The sequence below is a fragment of the Dermacentor albipictus genome, chromosome 5 (assembly GCF_038994185.2).
Source record: "Dermacentor albipictus isolate Rhodes 1998 colony chromosome 5, USDA_Dalb.pri_finalv2, whole genome shotgun sequence".
Lineage (NCBI taxonomy): Eukaryota > Metazoa > Arthropoda > Arachnida > Ixodida > Ixodidae > Dermacentor > Dermacentor albipictus.
In genome coordinates this window covers 105,516,700-105,537,507 of record NC_091825.1, presented here as the reverse complement: position 1 = coordinate 105,537,507, position 20,808 = coordinate 105,516,700, and the positions used below count along the sequence as shown (strand labels likewise).

General features: G+C 46.9%; 1 protein-coding gene across 11 annotated transcripts in view; it reads left to right on the top strand.

Annotated features, from left to right (window-relative positions):
• Positions 1–20,808, top strand: part of hyd (E3 ubiquitin-protein ligase hyd) — a 149,105-nt gene that overhangs the window by 97,223 nt on the left and 31,074 nt on the right. For 9 of the 11 annotated variants that reach the window (XM_065437002.2, XM_065437004.2, XM_065436999.2 and 6 more), the window contains 4 exons: positions 4,678–4,982; positions 8,247–8,463; positions 12,407–12,630; positions 18,322–18,573. In XM_065437002.2, coding sequence (XP_065293074.1) covers positions 4,678–4,982; positions 8,247–8,463; positions 12,407–12,630; positions 18,322–18,573 — 998 coding nt within the window. The remainder of the gene's footprint in view (positions 1–4,677; positions 4,983–8,246; positions 8,464–12,406; positions 12,631–18,321; positions 18,574–20,808) is intronic. The other 2 variants (XM_065437001.2, XM_065437008.2) reach the window with 1 other exon arrangement.

The window sequence follows — 20,808 nt, the reverse complement described above, 5'->3', positions numbered from 1 at the left end:
CAAATATACACCACGAGCGCTTGTCGTGTCTCTTCCAATGTGTATTACAGTGAGATGTCGTTAAACCGTAGTTGGCCGGAGCTCGAAAAAAAGTACATACTAAATGGTAGTACTTCTTAACTGAAATAGCGTGAGATCCGAACTACAAGAGAGTGCAATGAAAGAGGAGAAAACATGCAGTACTGTATTTATTCACTTTGCACGACAAAAGTATGTTATTATCGTTTGATGCCACGGCGAGCTAGCAGCGACAATGGCGGCCCCAAACTCACTTAAAGGGCCCTTCACCAGGCCACATAGGAAGTTTCGGTTATACACTGGAAGTTGTTACGTGTTCTTTAGAGCACGTTCTTGGGTAAAAATTTTCAAATCAGGCAAAAGAGACTCTCTCCACTCACCCCGTCTACCCTCCACATGCGAAATTCCTTCCCTGCATTCTCCCATACCGGAGCTCGAGCATCGCATGACGCATACTTCGGGGGCCTGGCTCTATTTTTTGTTTTTTCTCCTCACTTTTTGCAATGCGGCGCACTTCAGCTGTGCGAGCGGTTGCGATTGTCTCGTTTCGCGGAGTGCACGATTTTGTGCCCTGTGCGTGAAGACACCTGATTAGTAGTATAAGTCAGTACTACATGAACACTGAGGCAGACACAAGTGGCTCATAGAGCTCGATCACACGCTGGAACACGCTAGGAAATGACACAGCTTCGGTGTCGGTGCACGACTGCACGACGTGGGAACAAGCAGACTAAACTGAAGTGCATCTCTGTTGCTGCAGTGCGAAGAAAAACAAAAACACGCAGACGTTCGGTTCATGTGTTTTATTATTTCTCTAAACTTTAATTGCAACCAACAATGCAAATGCAACCAGCAGATTACACAAATAACAGATGTAACCTTGAGTAATTTTCGAAGTCACGTGCCACTACAAGCGACGTCACAGCACAAACATGTGTACGTTACGCTCCGTATTGGAGCATGGTGGCCCTGAGGAGAAGGGCAAACGGCGTTTGGTTTGAAATATCAGACCTATCCGCGGCGCATAGCGATGTAATTCTTTGCAAACACGGTCGTTAGCGTGCATTGTATGCTCTGCACTTGCTAGCTCAAAATGGCCAGACTTGGTGAGGGGCCTTTGGGGGGCCCTTAAAGTGCAGGTTAAAATGTTAGTGATATTGGCGTCTTCGGCAATATCCGACTTATCCGACGTATCCGACTTCATGAGCCACTGCCTGGCACGCTGCAAGCGCTGAACTCGTCGACTGATGAGACTGACCAGACAGCCACTGCCATCTGTAGTGAACGGTGATAATAAGCTGAGGCTTGGCACATCCAGGTTAGAGGGGCTCTGTGCTAAGTGTGCATAAACTCACAGCTGGACAGGCAGGACTGCGGCCGTGATAAATATTCGCCCATTTCACTGTGGTGGCATTCCATTCCTGCATGCCTCTGCGTCGCATCTACACCATGGCCGCCGCGTCACATTCTCTTTCGTGACAAATGCAGCCTGCAGTTCCTGCTTGTTTCTGGCGCTATGTCAGAAAGGATTTCGTTCATCTACTTCGATGCATCCGATGTAGAGACGCACGAAACATTTTGACGATGATGCACTACCGGAATTGAACGCTCAAGAATATTGCCCTTGAATACAACTTACCTTTGAATGTTACTTCTGGTTTTCATGCGCCATCGCGGCATATAGTACTTAAGAAAGCATTTGCCTAGCAGATCTTGATGAGTAATAGACTGTGCAGCTGAAGTGCAGTTTCATCAACTGCATTTTACATGCTTTGTGTGTGATGGCTGGTCTGTGTCGCACTTGCCTGCCGCGCCGCGGTGCACATTTGGGCTCGGAAAGCTGGGACAGGAAGGATTTGTTCGGCCTTCCTCTACTCAGCACTGTGTACTGCACAGCCATTGCTTGTGCTTGAGTCCTACTCGAGCACCCGACGACCACGCAACGCGTCGGCATTCTTGCAACAGCTCAAATTACAAGCGCAACAGGAAAAACGCATGCCGAGAAAGACGCCCATCAACTCACAAATGACGAGCAAGCAATGCGCCTGGCTGACTAGGTGCGACATGGCACAACTGAGAGATCAATGGTTGTGTACGGTTCTTCAACACGCACCATATCCACATTGCTACCTCTTTGCCGCCTGGTGCATGCGTCGTCTGCATAGGCGCTATTTAATTGCTGCTAATAACAGAATTAGACGCTTACCAGCCCTGAAGTTTTGCCAAGATTACTTTAAGAGTATACACTAGGCATTTATACTCAATTTAGCACAAGTGAACTTTTGTTGCAGCTGGCCTTTAAGTAGCTACACTAGAGCAGGGCTCAGACAAGGACGTTGTTTTGTCAGCCTTGTTGTGTCATCTTGATGAAATTTCGACTGATTGGCAGCTGATTCATGTCACTGCTTAATTTTAATTGTGCATGTTATTCCATTCAAATTTGAAAGCAGCATGATGCAAATTGAAGCATGTTGCATTTGTTCGAAATTAGTAGTTGCAAAGCCTGTTTGCATTTTGTCCTTTGTATTATTATTGTGTTACTCTTGTGTGCCAGTGTTTTGAAGTCATCCATTTTGAACTATGTTGTCCAAGCAAGCAGTCATTCTTTCTTGGCTCCTTTCATGGCATTCATAAGCTTGGCAGAGGATTTACTGTCAGAAGTTGAAGTCTGGATACCATTACAGGGGTGCCCAAACAGCATCACTGTGCTCTTGTAGGACACCGCCTATGGTTGATTTTTCCTTTTTGCTTGTAGCAGTGCTCAGCATGAAAGGTCTCCTCTACAAACAGGGAATGCTTATTGTAGGTGTTGCACCATGTGAGAATGCAGTTAGATTGCCACTGTAGCGGTAAAGACTTTTGCTCTGGTCCGTACCCGCCTACCGCATAATTCTCACACCTTTTTACTGTAATATGGATGAGTAGTTGGGGGATATGATAATTACGCTGTTAAAATTTTTGATAGAATGTTCTAGGTGCTAAATAGAAAAATGAAAAATCTTGTGGCTGTAAATTGGAGTTCTCACGCCAGTAAGTGTAAACTCAAACAAAATATCACTTCCAAACATTTACCTCTGTAGTAAGAGTGCAGGTTCTGCACAAGCAGGAACTGCAAAGGCTCTTTATTTGGAGACACTAGACCTGGTGTCGGGCCCAACCTACCGTATTTACACGATTGTAAGTCGACTTGAATGTAAGTCGACACCCCCATATCGCTTGACCGGAAAAAAAAAAATAAGAGAGCATAACCGAGGGCGTATTCGATAACGAAAATTTATTAGTAGCTGACATGGTCACTGGGCTACTCGACTTTACTAGTGCTGCCATCGTCATCGTTGCTGCGGTCCCACAGCACGTCGTGGTCCAGCGAAATTTCAAATTTGGCAAACGACCGCACCAGGACATTTTGCAGAACAGCAGCCCACGCCAAATGCACCCAACCACACGCAGCCGTCAGGGAGGCTCTTTTGACAGGTCCGGTTGGCGTAATTTCGCAGTCTTCTGCCGCCAGCCACTCGTACTCACGGCGGAGCAGAACCTTAAAATTAAGGCGAAGGTCCGGGCTTGTTTCATGACCACGTCGCACTTCAATGGCAGGCACCGATCACGCATTTCGGCGACGTACGCTGCAAGCTTAGCCTACAGCTCCGGAAAGCGTCCAGACTTCGGCACGAGGGAAATTTCTCACTTGCCGTCACGGGGTGAAAATTTCGCTTCCCTGCAGTCGCCACTCTCGCACCACCCGTTTAGAAACATCGAAATTGCGGCCCGCTGCGCAGTGATTTGTTTCTTCGGCGTAAAGGATGGCAGCCCTCTTGAACGCTGCTGTGAACGAGTGCCAAACGATTAGTGGGCCTGGAGCACTCATGACAACTGGGGAAGCATTGAAGTAGCACGTAGCCGGCAGTCAAGTTGAACACGTCAAACTAACAGCACAGATAAAGAGAAACCCGCGAGCGGTGTCTACGCTTCCATGAACTACCGATACTCCCAGCAAGCGCCGCCGTTCTGAGGGTGCCACCGCAAATGGGAACAGTGGCGCTTCCATCAGCTATCGACACCCCCCCCCCCATGAGTGTTGCATGCACTGTAAGACTCTTAAAAATGTTGAAAAACCCTTCCGAAAAGCGAACAAACACGCGGGACAGCGAAAAGATACGGGTAGGGCCATAGAGCAAACATAAAATTCTAACTACGTTGTAGCTCCCATTAGTATAGCTTTTTTTTTTTGGCGGGGCCATGTTTTGGTTTCGATTGTAAGTCGACCCCCCAACTTCAGACTTTCAAATTTAAAAAAAGGGGTCGACTTACAATCGTGTAAATACGGTATTTCGAGTTGGCATCAACATTGACATTGCAACGAGCAGATGATGGACATTGCACCAATTTTTCAAGAATGGGGTGTTTACTCGCGGGGAAAAAAAAAAAAAATGGATGGCCACTCTTCGTGTGGGAGGGGGGGGGTAAGGGGGGAGTGCAAGCATTACACAAGCAAATACATTAATATGTGAGGTTTCGCTTTTGCCAGCTCAGGATTACAATGTGTTCCCAACACACTGCCGAACCCGTATTACTAACCGATAAGGGTGTGCAGTTGTTTTCGAGGCAATATTAGCAGTTTGCATAGCTTGACAGTGGGGTGTGCCTCGTTCTGGGAAGGGTCGGTTTCCTTGGCAGGGACGGGCGGCCTGGTGTACATCGACCCAGGCTCACTGCGCCGATCAGCTGCCGTGGCTGCAGCAGCGGCTAGCGGTGCTAGTTCGGGCTCGTCTGTTGCTGCTGCTGCTGCTCTGGCTCCCGAGCTTAGTCCCGGCACAACTGCTGTGGGGCTGGCACGAGCTTTTGGTGCAGTGCTGCGGCAGATCGCCGACCTGCTTGGCTCGCTGCAGGACAACCAGAACCAGGCTGGCCTTGGGCTTCCCAAGATGCTGGAGGTGTCCTACCAAGACACACTCAACATGCAAGTGAGTAACCCTCATGGTTCACTGGGCTTTAGTTTGAGCATAGTTGTGTAGTGGGTTGTTCCTGGTTACCCACCGCAGTTGTGCAGTTGCTAAGGCATTGCATTGTTGAGGAGGAGGAGGTCATGGGTTTGATCCCGGCTGCGACATCCACAATGTGATGAGGCGAACTGCAAAAACTCTCATGTACACTTAGATATAGGCACACGTTATAGAACCCCAGGAGGTCAAAATTAATCCAGAATTTCTCAGTATGGCATACTTCACAATCACATCGTGGTTTTGGCATATAAAACCTTAGAATGCAACAATTTTCTTTATTTCCTGGTTTGGTGCTGGATTCTGGGTCCCTTTAACTTCGCACTATGCATGGCAAGGCCTTTTCCGAACAAGTTGCAAAAGCAAAAGCAGTGCTGGCTCCAAGCTGTTAATGATGGAAAACTTCTTATGCTATGATGTTTTTGGTGCATTTGGCACTGGTAGCTGAAGCCTGTAGGCTTTGCCAGCTACACTGTGCACAATAAAATCACAACAATGCTACAATATGGCATAAGTGGTATAAAGTATGTGACATTTAGATGGTTACACTTGTTTGTTGGTATTAATAAGACATCTGTAGAATTCCTGCAACCGTAGTAGAAGTGTCTTGTATGCAGTAAAGCTTCGGTAATTCAGATTTTGGGATACTGAAAGAAATGTCTGGATTAACCGAATGTAGAATTATAGAATGGAGAAATTCTTACAGCGTCAACCTACCATTATTTACCGAAAAAGTCTGCAACTCCCGCTTCCATTTAGCACAAAATCACTGCAGGAGCTGTGACACTGATCTAATGACTGACTTGCACTTACAGTGATGAGGGCCTCGTGGCTTTCCCCGCGGTGCAGCTGTGATAGGAGACCTATGTCTCTATGCGAGTAGACATGCTTTTGACTAACCAACATAGATCCCAATTATTTTTCTGCAACAGATCGTCTGCACATCGCAACTAGCCAATGGGTTTGACGCCAGCAAGTAGGCCATGGGAAAATTGTGCTTTATGCTCAGTGGCTTCCGTCATGTTAGACATTCCTTGTCAAACATCGACTTAAAACGAAACTACTGCTAGGCACAGCTGCTGCAGATGAATTCATTGTCGCTGTCGACGCGTACATGAATGGCAGCCATACAGTTCTAAAGGCACATAGCCACTGTGGGTCATACACCGCTGTAAACTCTTTACAAAAAGATAAAAGTGTGAAAAATTGCACCCTTCCTGTCATTCCTGTACAATTCATGCTGATGACAGTGACGATGTACCCCGTCGCTTAGTTTCCATTGGACAACAGCAGTGTTCCTGTGCCGCATATTTGCAGCACTCCATATTCAGCAACTTCTTAGAGTCGTTTGAACTAACTGACCCGTGGTGAAATATATTTGAATTAACAAGCGTTTAATGCCATTATATAATGCATATGCTTGCCAGGACCAGAGAGCAAGTTTGAATGATTCACTTCTCTTTTTTTTTTTCAAATTAATGAGGCTTCACTTACTGCAAGATAATGTGACAGTGTTTTTTGCTTGAAAGCGTGATCAGGTTCAGGATGCACAACTGCAGTTGCCTGTTCTCTGATTGCAGTAAGCTTAACACTTTGATTTTTATCTTTGTATTTTGTCAGTTTTCTATGGAAAGAATCTGAGAGCCTGAATGAAAAAGCTTTGTAGGGCTGACTGGTCCAATTTGTGAGAATGAAACCACAATTAATTCAAGTATGGCTTATATATTGAAACATTGAGTTCCGTTTTTAGAGGGAAGTTTGAGAAATACTTCCAAAGTGGATTTTTGACGCTATCATTGGAGTTTGTCTTGCTGACCAACCGAGCTTATGCTATTTTGACAATGGTGATGTCATTCACTAATCTTATCGCTTTTTTTCGGAATGTTATAGTTTAAATGTTTTGAAATCGTGTTTATGAGTTTTCTCACAAATAAAGGTTTCTAAGAAATTATTAAGGTTATGAGAAATTTTTAAAAGTATTTATCTTTTTCCGTAACTTGCTTTTCTAATATAGTGTCTGGACGCGGCGGTGGTGAGAAAAGACTGTGGGCAACCAGGGTGCCAAGATTGGCAAAGATGGTGCCGGCTTATACCGGTGCATTAGAGCTCGTTGCTCAGTTTCTTTTGCCCATTGTTTAGTAAAGTAGATGAAATGACTACAATTAATATATTTGCAAGCTCCCACCATAGTATTTATATAGTTTTGTCGAAGGTGTGAGTAAATTTTTATTTGAAAAATTGTATCTTACTGGTTACAGTCAACATTCGATTTTTCGGACTCCCTAGGGACCGTGAAAACGTCTGAAAGTAGGAAAGAACTAATACATGCCAACGAATGCATGCTTTTACTGCCCTCAAGGGCTCAAATTGTCGCAGGAACATTCGAAAAAGCTCTGAAGGCCTGCCAGTACACTTATTAGTCATAGCGGTGCCATTACTGTGACAGGAGATGGTGGGTGCACGCATGTATTATTGAGGAATACATGCTGTGTCCTGTGACAACTGCCTCTTCCCACTCTTGGTATGCTTCACCGCAGTACTGCGCAAATGCTTCACCGCTTAACGCTGCTGTACCGAGGCGAAGCTGACATTTGGAAACCGGCATTATGCAACATGTCGTGCTTTCCCGTGCCTTGAAGCTTTTGGCGAGGACTATAAAGTTGTATTCAGCACTGTTGCTAACAGTGGCGAATTGTTTTAATGAAAAACCTGGCACAGAATAGCAAGTAGCTTGGTAGCGAGCGTTGAAGTAGCTAGGCCTAGCGTTGCCGCGGTGGTGGTTATGGATGCCAACATATCAGAGTGCGAGAGCGCCTGTTCGAGACGACTTGTGTTCATGGAAAAAATGTCAGGAAAATAAGGCAGCGACGGGCTCCTCCCTATGAAATTTCAGACATTCTTATACATTGACTTTATGGGGTACCATGGTGGTACCGCGAAGGCGTCTGTATTATCAGGCATGTTCGTAAAATCGGGCGACTGGAAAATGGGTCGTTGACTGTATTAAACAGTAAACTAACTTGTGATCCTGAGTTTGCCAACACTTACAAAACATGGATATTACATTACAGCTGCTCTCGAAGCGAATATCGAAAAGCTTAATATTCGAAACTACTACTCAAAGATCCAAATATTCACACAACACTAGTCAAAATGTGACCAAGCCAAGTTTCACTGCTGCGTGGAAGTTGTGCATGAGAGTGGCAAACACTGACTCCACTGCCCCAGGCCTACCTGGACTATCACCTGAAGCCCACTTGGGACTGGCTTGTGGCCGTCATGGACTCGACAGAAGCCCAGCTTCGCTTTGGCTGTGCCCTGAGCAACCACTCAGACCCAAGCAGCACACTGGCCACTCCACGGACACGGAGGGGACTCTTTGAGGATCGCCTAGTCGCTGCTGGGAGCCTGGACGGCCGCCGGAGGAACCGCCTTACGACCTATGGTAAGCATTTGATAATGTCAAAGAGATGTTAAAGACACTTAAGTGCCGACACCAGGGATTGGCAGCCTTTTGGGCCAAGAAGCCAGAATGTAACCACACAGCCAGTCATTTGGCAAGTTAGAAGGCACAAGGGTAAATAAAACAGCGAGCAATATTCTAAATCTTCACTTACATGATACTTGCATTGCATATTTGCATTGATTACATTGATTGAATGAGACAGTGGAATTGTTGAAAAAGGATTTGCACGCCTTCCATTAGCATTATTTTCAAATAGTTTTCAAATGCAGCAAATAAGAATCTCGTAGCTTCTCGAGTGATTCATCGTGCTAGATGCGATGCCATACAAAAGTAAAGATATCCTAGAAAGTAGTGAGTGTGAAGTGCAGCCTCAAAGGCTGACACAGAGTAATAGTGGTATACAAATGTAACAATTTGCTTATTTCATCACATATGACACAATATTGCTCTATCATTTCATCGTACCAAAATCATCCATTGACCTTCCCACCAAACCAGAACTTACTTGATGTTCACATCAACGGTGCCTCTTTGGCCTTGTTAATTGATACAGGAGCTCAGGTACCCATAATGAGTGCTAACCTCCGTCGTCGACTGAAGAAGGTTTTCACACCTGTTACTACACGAGCCGTATGCGTTGTCGATGGCAGCACTGTTGCCGTCACTGGAATGTGTACTGCCCGTATAAGCATTGCCGGCTGCCATGTTCCATTTATTTTTACAGTGCTGACCAATTGTCCCCATGACCTTATCCTTGGAATAGACTTTCTTGTGACGCATTCTGCTCTGATGACAGTTCTACTGGTACCCTTTGCCTTGAACTCTTCTCCCGCGTATTCGTGCCGAACTCCCAAACAACTTCAGTACGACTGCCTTCGTCCGCCTGCCGCCTAAAGCCGTGACTTTTGTCAATTTTCTATCATCTTTCTCTGTCCCTGATGGTGATTACATCGTCGCACCTGTTCCTGATGTCCTTTTGATACGCAATATCACTATGCCCCACTCCATTGGAGCTGTTGCCAAAAACCGGAAATGGCTCCCCGTCGTCAATTTTGGCCTGACAAAGCAAGTTCTACTCCAAAGCATATTGGTGGCCACGCTGCATGCTACAGCAGTTGACCACATCACGACTTTTATGCGAAGCATATTACGAGGGCTCAACCCAGCTCCTCAGGCGCGGCGGTGACCATGAAATCACGTGACACCGTGACGTCACGACAGAGGAGAAGTGGCTTTGGCTCAACTCTTGCAAGACGGGCTGGGTGGGAATCGAACCAGGGTCTCCGGAGTGTGGGACGGAGACGCTACCACTGAGCCACGAGTACAACGCTTCAAAGCGGTACAAAAGCGCCTCTAGTGAATGCGGTGTTGCCTTAGAAACGCGCTGTTTCTAAGGCGTGCGTCTCTTGCTCAGGCGCACATTTCGTTGCCGCGCCGAACGCTGCTTTGCTCGACGCTCACCGCGTCCAATGCGGGGCGCGTAGTCGCTGCCCTGTAGCCCATTGTCTTACACCCCTTGACGGGTCGACGGGAACGCTGTCGCGTTCCACTCTTGAAGGCGAAGAAGTAATGCATGAGTTGTTTCTTCGTCTAGCCGAACCAAATATAGCCAAGCAACAGCAGTTCACCAGGCTAAACAGTGGTTCAACAACTAAAATAAAGGCTAGTATGCTTCGCATCCTGGGCTTAACCTTACCTAAGCCACAGCCATTTTTTTCAGTAGACATCTGCTCTGATTCTTCAGTATGTACACAGGGGGCAAGTTGCCTCGATGTCACATTTAGTTCAATGATCTCTGCTGCCCTGTAGACTGAACAAGCAGCAGCTCTATACTGCCTTTTGGTTTCCTTCTGCAACATCTTTAACCTCAACAATCGATAGTTGGGTCAGACTTCATTTGTTTAGCATCACATAAATACTGGCGATGCTAGTCGCACTCATCGCTGGCCATATCAAGTTTCTGCATTAGAGCGTTAGGTTATTCAAGATGAAGTGAACAAGATGCTTGCCAAAGGCATTGTTGAACCTTCGATGAGCCCTTGGGCATCGCCCATTGTGCTTGTTAAAAAGAAAGATGGCACGTGATGTCTTTGTGTAGATTATCGTCATCTAAACTGAATTACCAAAAAGGACATCTGCCCCTTGTCTCGCATTGATGATGCCCTTGTTTGTCTCCACAGTGCCAACTACTTTTCATCAGTAGGCCTTCGGTCTGGTTATTGGCACATTTCTGTGGATGAAAAGCACTAAAAATAGAGTGCATTCGTCACCCCTTATGGCCTATATCAATTCAAAATTGTGCTGTTCGGTTTGCGCAACACCCTAGCAACGCTCAAACGTATCATGGACTCTTTGCTTCAAGGGTTCAAATGGTCAACCTGCCTTTGCTACCTAGACCGCATTCTCGTGTTTCGTACTCGAACACGTACTCGTGTTCGTACTCTACATTTTAGACACACCTTGAATGCTTATCGGCTGTTCTTCAAGTACTCCACAAGGCTGGGCTCCTTCTGAACTCATCGAAGTGTCGCTTCGGTCGCCAGTAGATTACAGTGCTGGGCCAACTTGTCGACGCTTCAGGTATTCAACCAGACCCGGAGAAAATTCGTGACAGCTCCTGTACATCTTATGCTTTTCCTGTACCTCAATCTGCGCCAGCGCCAGCGTCAGTAAACAAAAAAACAAATGCCAGCGCCGATAAACACCATTGACGCTCCCTGCTGGGTGCCTTCGGCCACTTGAGGTCCCTTCGAAGCCATTCTTTCGTGTTGACTTGGACTTACTTAGCCCTTTCCCCCTTTCCACATCTGGCAACAAGTGGGTTGCTGTGGCAACAGATTGCACCACGCTATGCAATCACCAGAGTGCTTCCAACAGGCTGCGCCACAGATGTGGCCCATTTTCTTTTATACGTTGTCATTTTACAACATGGAGCTCCGCACTAACTGCTCACTGACCGGTGCTGGACATTCCTTTCTAAGGTCATCACAGACATCCTGTAGTCCTTCCTGCTCAACCAAGCACAAGCTGACTATGCCTTACTATGCACAAACTAATGGTCTCACGGAGCTTCTGAATGTATTTCTATTGTTGATTCATACACTACCTCACAGTGCTAGCAATAATGCACTTGAACTGCTTTTCACATTTTCAAAAGGATATGTGCATGTAAGTGAACATGCTCTTCCAGTAGCATGGCTCTTTTGCTGTCTCGAAAAGCTACTGAGTGAGCTTGTGCAAATGTTATTTAAAGCACATTCATATTTGAGTACGGTAAGCAGAACATGCCTGGCATGCTCTCTTCTTTTTTAACGGTGATATGAACCTCGTTACCAGCCATGGTAGCTTACTGTTTATGATGTTCTGTTTATGCTAAAACCGGATTCACATGACGGAAGTGATTGTAGACAAATAAATCGTTTAGCATATTACGTACTTCATACCACTTAGCAGCTATCATTTGCACGACAGCAGAGAAGAGCAGACAACAGTAAATACGACCTAACCCAAGTGTTGCGTCAATTCATGGACTGCAGAAACATGTCGGAACACTGTACGTATTCACTTGTAGCCACCAAGCTAACAGTGAGCTACGATAGGCGTCAGCTGCACATGTTTCAATTAAATGAGCGACTTAGGCGTTATTGAACATGGTTGTTGCCAAGTGTTTCACCATCAGTACATCTCTCGCCAAAAATCCCTGTGGTGGTTTGGTATTTGGCCGTATTGTGAACTGTTTCATGGGAAGCTGAGTGAGTGCAGCAGGAACGGGTGACGGGTTATCTCGTGACACAGGATCCTCAAAGGTGAAATTGCAATTTGCTCTGCTTGTTCATATGGCTTTAGCGTGAGCTTATGCATTTAACTGGGTTGGTGTTTGCTGTGCAAAGTGAATTTAAGTGTTATTTACGATGCTCTGCAGGTTCCGAGGGTGTTTCTGCCAGGAGGGACTTCCTCTCATATGCATTGTCACTGATGCGTGCTCACAACAATGAGCATTTTGACTCCCTGCCAGTGATGGATGTTGCTTCACTGAAGCATGTGGCGTACGTCTTTGATGCGCTCATTTACTTCATGCGTGCGGGAGCAGACGACTCGGAAACTCTGCGTGATGGATTCCTTCTCCTAGATCCGTGGTATGCGGAGGTAAGCACCTAGATTATGCATTTACTCAATGTTTTCGTGTTTTTAGAGAGTACAATGAAGCTGGCCCTGTGATTGGAAATTTGGCTTAAACAGGAGCTGGGGAGTCCTGTTCTTTGCTGATCAATTTCAGGGGCATCCAGTCCACTAACTTATCCAGTGTATGTACCCTCGCTGAAAGTCATGCAGTCGACTCGTTACAACGGACCCTGATAATCTGTCAAAAAACATCATTTTATCCAAAGTTCGTAATATCCAAGACGCCTCACTTCTGAAACTTTCGTCACCATGTCTAACAACTTTATTGCAAAGAGTGAGTGACAAAAGTCCAAAGTAAAAAACGGGCAAGAAAAGTCGCAGTTTTGCCTGAAAGGCGAGGCATCGATTGCAGTAGCAAATTAAACAAGATAGCGCGACACCAGCAGCGAGTGAATTGACCTTCGTGCTGCCTTTTGGCTTCAACTCGAACTAAACGTTGAAAGCACAGCACATACAAAGCTACCGGCACTGGCTGCACTTTGTCCATGTTGCACATCGCTTTGCAGATGACGCGCGGACGTGCACTTTGTTTTTATCGCAGATCGCTTTCAAGACACGGCGCCTGTGCGGCCGCGCCATTCATAGTGGTCACTGGAGTAGAACCCTCCTCTTTCCCTCACCTCCCCCCCCTCGTGCCTCGCGTGTGAAAGACATGCGCTTCCACCCCACTTTCCTCCTTCCCTCGCGTGCAAGATATTGAACCGTGGTAGTCGGCTGACCCTCGCAAGCCAGTTGCCAGCCCTTGTCTACATGACAAAAGTCCATTTTGTGTGCCCGATTTTGACTAAAATTGCCATTAATTTCATCTGATGTAGCCAATAGTAGTCCGTTTTAGCGCCGTTTGTTAAAGGGGGACGCGGCTTTCGTATAGTGAAAAATGACCAAAAAGTTGATTTTTTTTAAAAGCACATATTTCGTTTCCATAACTCTCTTTCTTTTTTTAAATCTGATTTCGAAATAATAACGCTGAAAGCCATGTAGAAGTGCTAAAAAAAAAAAATTTGTAGCTGCCAACGTGACGAAAAAGTTCCGCGGAAATCGCGAAAAAATGGCGTTTTTCAAGCCACAATATCTCCACAACGGCGCTACTGAGCACCGCCATTTTGCCTGTGTTGGAAAGTGCATTCTCCGTCTTTAAATTTGCTGCGCCAGCCACCTCCTCCACTCAGAAGCAAGCGCACAAAAAGCAAATGATTTCAAGGCCGTTATGAGGCCTCTGATTGGCCACGCCCGTCACGTGGCCAATTGGAGCTTCGCCATTGGTCTCGGCAGTGCACATCTGCTACCGCGCCTCCGCACGGGATGTTCGTCTGTATGTGCGGTGTATAGTTTCAGAAGCTTACATCTGATATCGCCCGTGACTCGCCCGTCTAATTGCCTCGCATTGTTTGTGAGCACGTACGGAGCGTAGTTTCGGCAGCGGACTCCCTCCACAAGTGATAAGCGCGTCCTCACATCTTGGCTCGCCAGGATCGCCAGTACTTGCGGAACGTAGCTGACGTGTGTTGCGATGTGCACCTGTGTACATATCGACTCGCCGTCAGTGCGTGAGGAGCATAGCTTCGGAAGCTGGTTTGTGTTGTGATACGCTACTCTGGGCATATCAGCTCGACGTATTCATCAGTACTTGCGGAACGTAGTTGTCTTGTGTTGTGATTTAGCGCCTCTGGACATATCGACTCGCCGTCAGTGCGTGAGGAGCATAGCTTCGGAAGCTGGTTTGTGTTGTGATACGCTACTCTGGACATATCAGCTCGACGCATTGATCAGTGCTTGCGGGGCGTAGTTTAGGAAGTTTACTGGTGACCATGGGTCGGCGACCGCTGAAGTACAAGACTGCTAATGCTTACGACACTCGTAAGCGAAAATCGCCGACGGTGAAAAAGACTGCTTCAGGGTCGCGTGGCAGTACTGTGCAGCATAGCACAGAAGTCACAGGCGCGCAGCTGAGGTCTCCACATGCAGGCAGGATGCGTACGCATGCCAATGATGCCAATCAGGAGTCGCCGCTGAGCACTTCACATGCGGGCGGTACCTATTTGTGTCGGCGATGTTGAGGAGCTCTCTGGCACTTCTTATGCGTTTGAAACGTCTCGTGCGAGCAGCAGTGGCACCGTTGAGCTTGTCGTGCCACGTTCCACATCATAGGATGCACCAAGTAATCATGCCTCAGATGTGTCCAATTATCGTCTCGGCACTTCGCACAGTGTTGCTACGCCGTCTACAAGTACGGGCCGCACCGTTCAGGCATGCCTGGAGCCGCGTTTTGTATCAGCCGAAGCTTCTCGGGAGGTCGCCGCGAAAATGTAAGCAAAACTAAGTTCGGTGTTGGCGACCATGCGGAAAATTGAACATGGGTGAAGGCGAGGTGTTTGCTGGTACGGAGCAAGCGGAGGAGTTTCTCATCGTTCAAATGACTGCCCTGAACATGCTTCTCGGCAAATCTAAGTGCCAGCAGTGCTCCCAACCAGGACTTTCAGTTCAGCTGGGAACAAGACATGGATTAGCAGCGCAAATGATACTGACGTGCGCGTTTTGCAGTGCTGTCGCGAAGGGCTGGTCATCGCTGCGAAAGGAAGGTCGCAAAATTTTTGATGTGAATATGAGAGCTGTACTGGCTCTTAAACGTATTGGAAAGGGCAACAGCCTTGGCCGATTTCTGGTCAATAATGAATGTCTCCTGTAGAGGGTTGCATGATAAAACATTTCAGAAACATCTCAAGGCTGAGTTGAGACCTGCCAGTGAGACAGCTGCCAATATTTTTTTCTGATGCTGTGGTGGCAGTGCGCAGTGTTTACAGGGAGATGGACTCTACCTTTAATAACAGTGGTTTATGATGGGACATGGTTAGTACGTGGCCATACATCCCACATAAGTGTCGGCGCTGTAATAGAATTTTTCGCATGACTGGTGCTCGACTGTGGGGTCCTATCACGGTCCTATCAAACCGATGCCATGGTTGCACGCTTGGCCCCAAAGAAGGGGATGAAGGCTATGATGATTGGAAAGCATCACATGTCTGCCAAAAAAAAAAAACACAGATGTGAACTCTGGCAGAATGGAGGTTGAAGCAGCATTGACTCTATTCAGGGGGTCCCTTAGCAAACATGGTTTGCAATATACAAGCATTGTTTGTGATGGTGACAGTAGAACCTTTGTAGCGCTCTGTCAGTACAAGACTTATGGATTTATTCCATTTACAAACAAGGACTGCATTAATCATGTCAAGAAAAGGATGGGGATGGCTCAGCATGCTCTGATCACAAAAAGCAAGAAAGGGCAACCTCTTGGAGGGAAAGGTGGCCTCACTCAGGATTTAATAAAGAAACTGACAAATTACTATGGCATGGCTCTGCGTGACAACGACAATGTTGAAGACATGCAAAAGGCTGTGGTGGCACCATATTATAACATCTACCGATGAAGACCCCCATCATGACCTTTGCCCGCAGGGGCCCCAAAGTTGGTGCCAGCATCAGGCTACAGAAGCAGAGAAGAAGCCTCCACCTCCTCACAAGTACTGGCTTGGAAAGAATGTTGCCGATGCATTGCTGCCCATGTACCAACGCCTTTCTGACATGCAGCTCCTCAGCCGTTGCTTTGGGAAAAAACCCAAAACGCTGCCGAAAGCCTTCATTTGGTCGTATGGTCGCTGCTGCCAAAAGATAAATATGCATCGTTGGTTGCAACAGACATAGCTGTCCATGAGGTAGTCTGCAAGTACAATGCTGTGGCCCGCTGTGCGTATGCTGAGTATTGTGCAACACTTGGACTGCAACCAGGACAACATGCTCTTTGCAGAGCAGCGGAAAAGGACGTCTTGCTGAAAAAAAAGTCAAGCAAGGCACATCAAACCAAAGGCAGGGCACTCAAGAAGCCGCGCACTGAAAAGGACACAGAAGACTACAACCCCGGTGCCTTTTGATAATGTAAAATCTAAGGTACAACTTTGAAAGCCTTTTTCTCAAACTGACTTTTCTTGTTTCCTGCTTTGCTTGTACCACTGATTTCTTCGTTACCACTAGGTCTATTTCAGTTCCGTTTTTTTCCCTGTATTTCTGGATGTAGTGTCTAGGGCATGACACTCTTGCTTTTGCAGTTTGACTTTACTACAATTAACGATTCGGCTACTTGCTCTGGTACAGTCACCTCTTAAAAAATGAGAACTAAAAAAAATTGCATTGCAAATAAAAAGATCTAAGAATCTCACGACCTCAAACATTCATCTTAGAATGCACAGTGCTTTGCACAAGTGTTCTATCATATTTTTTAAGTGATTCGGGCTTGGAACAAGACCAGTAGGAGAAAAATATTGTACACAAAAAAGTTCTAAAGATATCTTTATGAAATTTATGCAGTAATATCACAGAAATGTTGCTGATAAGTCTGCCAATTTTCATAAATATCCATGAAGAAATAAGAAAGTTGTTATTGAACACCACGTCCCCTCTTAAAAGCAAACTTCGTTGCATTAAAAAGATAGGTAGACCAAACTATGATTGAAGTATGATCTGTTACATCCGAAAGCCTGTTGTACGTGGGCCCGTTGTGATGAGCATAGACTGTATCTGTGAAAGTGGTACTACCGTCAATCCTTGAACTTCATATAGATTACATTGTCCTGCCATGGTAGCCCAGTGGCTGTGGCATTCTGTTGCGGTATTCTTGAGCAATCACTTTTGGGGATACAATCACTTCCATAAGATCTCGCATGGCGCAGTACTGGATGCTTTGAATTATATGGCAGACATTGTTCCTGGGACTGAGTGAAGAGAGCAAGCTTGGCACAATGCCAGAAACACCTGTCAGTGCTGAGCAAATTCAAACCTCACGAAATCTCGCAAAAGTGATCCCATCCTCAAAAACTGTGTGGGGAGCGCACTACACCCTCTCACGCTTCTCCCTTGCTATCGCGACGCGCGCGCACCCTCCCTCCCCGACTCGCGGGCAGGTAGCTGATGGGCGAGGAGGACATTCCCCTCGCCCAGGTAAAAAGGTACAAAACAGCGCCACTGGGGAAGACCCCCTCTCTCTGACGCCGGACCCCTAACCTGCCAGACTGGAGTACCTGCCGCAACCCGTGAGTGACCTCGTTTGCCTGACTATCCCGGGCAACGAGGCCAGCCTATTTATTACTATTACAGAGAGGACGTCCCTCTGCCAGTGTTCTTTATTGCCGGTAGCAATAAACGTTATTACAGTGGACGCCGCTGGTTGCCTTATTCGTTCAAACCCGACGTAGCAGCGATTCTCACACTACGGGTTAGGGACTAACACAAAGCGTCTGCGTGGGGCTAGATCAGGAGCTCGCCTTCAACCCTAGCCGCACGCAGAGTGGAACCACCACAAGTGAGAGCTTGAGAATACTGCTGGTGCTGCTGCTGCTGGTGCTGCTGAGCAAACCGTTTTTGGCTGGCCACAGTGGCTGCATTGCAATGCAATGTTTGCAAAAAATGCATTTTAACTCAGTGTGGCTATAGTTAACCCTGATCGTGTCTCATAATCTGTAAAGCAATTGGGACATAAAACCGAACCAGTCACTCAATGAATCACTGATGTTCCTGGTATTGGTACAGCTTGTATGACAAGTAGGATTTGTCCATTGTGTGGAAGGAGCATAACATTCAAGCAATCCAACTGTTCTATCCATCCAGGACTACAATGAAAATGAAGATCCTGAGGAGGAGGCAGGTGGAGGCAGCTCAGCCATGCAGGTTGACATGGACAGCTGCTGTGAAGAGGAAACCACAGCAGGTGCCTCCGGCGGTGCAGCGGAGGGTGCCTCGGCAAACACGGCAGCTGCGGGCAGCAACCGTGGTCGTCGACACCCCTTCTTCCAGCGTTCTGACTCGACCCTCTGCCTGGGATGTCAGGCTCCCGACCCTTTCAGCACACCACTGGCCCAGGTACGGTGGCCTGATTCTCCAAAACTATTGTTGCACCTTAAGGGAGGAGGCTACCCTGGAGATCAAACTTTTTCTTTTTTAAGATATCCGGATGAAACTTTCAGGGTGCGTTCACACTATCGAACTATGAGGAACTGCAAAGTTCCATGAAGATGTGTTTATTAGTTCCAGAGTTATTGAGGTCTAACTATGTGGTTCATGTATATGCCTGAGGAAGAGCCTGGAGAAATGCCAGGACATTGTAGGAAGCTGAAATTCACTGTGATGATCCCTTGATAGATATCCCAAGGAGCCAAAGAGCCCTTTTCTTTAATTTCCCCTCCAAAAAATTTTAAGACAACTTTGAATTTGATGTAGCCAGTAATGACCACATTCATCAAAATTTAATTGCTTATTATACATTAACTGCACCAGCTTTCAAAAAAAGAAGCCTGTTACCCCCTGGCAAAGTCATTCAGAAACAGAATTAAAAAAAAAAAAGCGGCATACAAATCTGAAGAGCGGTTCTTGAGATATTGCCTTCCCCAGCACCACTGCTAGCGAAAAAATCCATTCCGAGAAAACGGGCCTTAAAGTTCAACACGTGTTTTTTATTAGAAAGCTCCTGCGGAGGTTTTAATTAACTCTTGCGCCTCCAGGCACACTCACTGTGTCGGATTTTCGACTGGCGACAGCCGACAGCGCAGTTCCGCCGCTGAAAAGCGTCTACGCAGTCGGCACTCGCTGCGGAAGATCGTAAGTTCGATGCTCGTACAAGACGCATATCGTGCTCCTGTGCACCGAACATCTGCACTGTCTTGGGCTTTGCCGGCATTGCGTGCAGCAAAGAATTACCCAAAAAAAAAGCTGAAAAAATAACCTAAAAGATGGCACAAGGCTCGCAAGCTCATGTTGAGGCGGACGGAGCAAGGGGCAACAACGATGCGAGCGCGGCGGGCGCGGCATCAAAGGTAGCAGCCGGCGCCTGCGCAGCAGCCAGTGGCAGCCCGCGGGATTTGAACGCGCTGCTCCGGCCAATCGGCGCTCCGCATCGCATCGTGAGAAAACTCCAATAGCGCCTCAACCGCGCTGACGATGCCATTTTGCAAGGCGGCAAAACGGAGGCAAAGAATTCACGGTCAAAACGACACCAAGATGGCGCGGGCAGGCCGCATGGGCCGGGAATGGCGCACGCGCGAAGTTTGACTTCATTTCGACATTTGCGCGTGTTTTGTGGGCTGCGGTGGCTTCAAAAGTAGTGCGTTTTTTTTTTGGGGGGGGGGGGGGGTACTTTGCAGAAGAATTAGGTGATAATTAAAGAACAGGTAGTTTATGAGACATACAAACCAAAAATATGGTTTTTCAAAAATCGACTTTTTCGTGATTTTTCAGTTTTCGAGGGCCGCGTCTCCCCTTAAGCTAGTTGAAAGGTAGAGTGGCAAAGGCAGTCTTGTTTATAGCATAGAGAGAACGACACCCTTGCACTCGCGGGCAGCTTTCTGTAGCAAGGAAGGAAGGAAGTGATTGTGGAGAAAAGTCACTAACCGCATGCGGAAAGACGAAGCTAGGAAAGAGACCTGCGGCACTTTTCTTTCGTCTGTCGTTCCGTCCCGCGCTTTGTGAGGGTCGTCGAATAACGCAGGTAAGGCGTAAAATTGCGTCGGATAACTGGGGTTTTTAATGCATTGCGTCTACGGGGACTTTCCCGGGACTTCGCTAATCCGTCGTAAAACCCGGGTCGTCGCAAAACCGGGGGGACGTATAACCGAGGTTCCACTGTATATCCATGGTGCTGACAGCAGAGTTTGCAGCCTTGTACCAGTACCCCAAGAATCATTCGCATGGCGAAAGCATTTGTCAATTCGCATTCCAAACATCTGTCATCAATAAAACGCTTTACCTTGTACACACTGCTGCGAATAACAGCTAGTGTAATACAGCAAGTGACAACTGGCCTCTGTAATAAACTGTCTGCTGAGCTTCGAATTCAGCACATCTCTCACACAAGGCACTACAGTCACAAACTCGAATTTGGTGGCTCTAAAATGTAGACGAACATGGACCTCGAGTGTTCGAATTAATTTCTACTGCTCTGTCACAGTGCCAGAGTGGTTCAGCCGAAGATGCCGTTATATTCTTCATCCTTTTCATTGTGTGTAATCATCAACCGCGTAGACTCTTCCTACAGGTCCTGTCTGAGGTTCCTAATCAAAGTGTTGCCTAGACTTCCCTCTGACAATGAAATGACTTCTAATT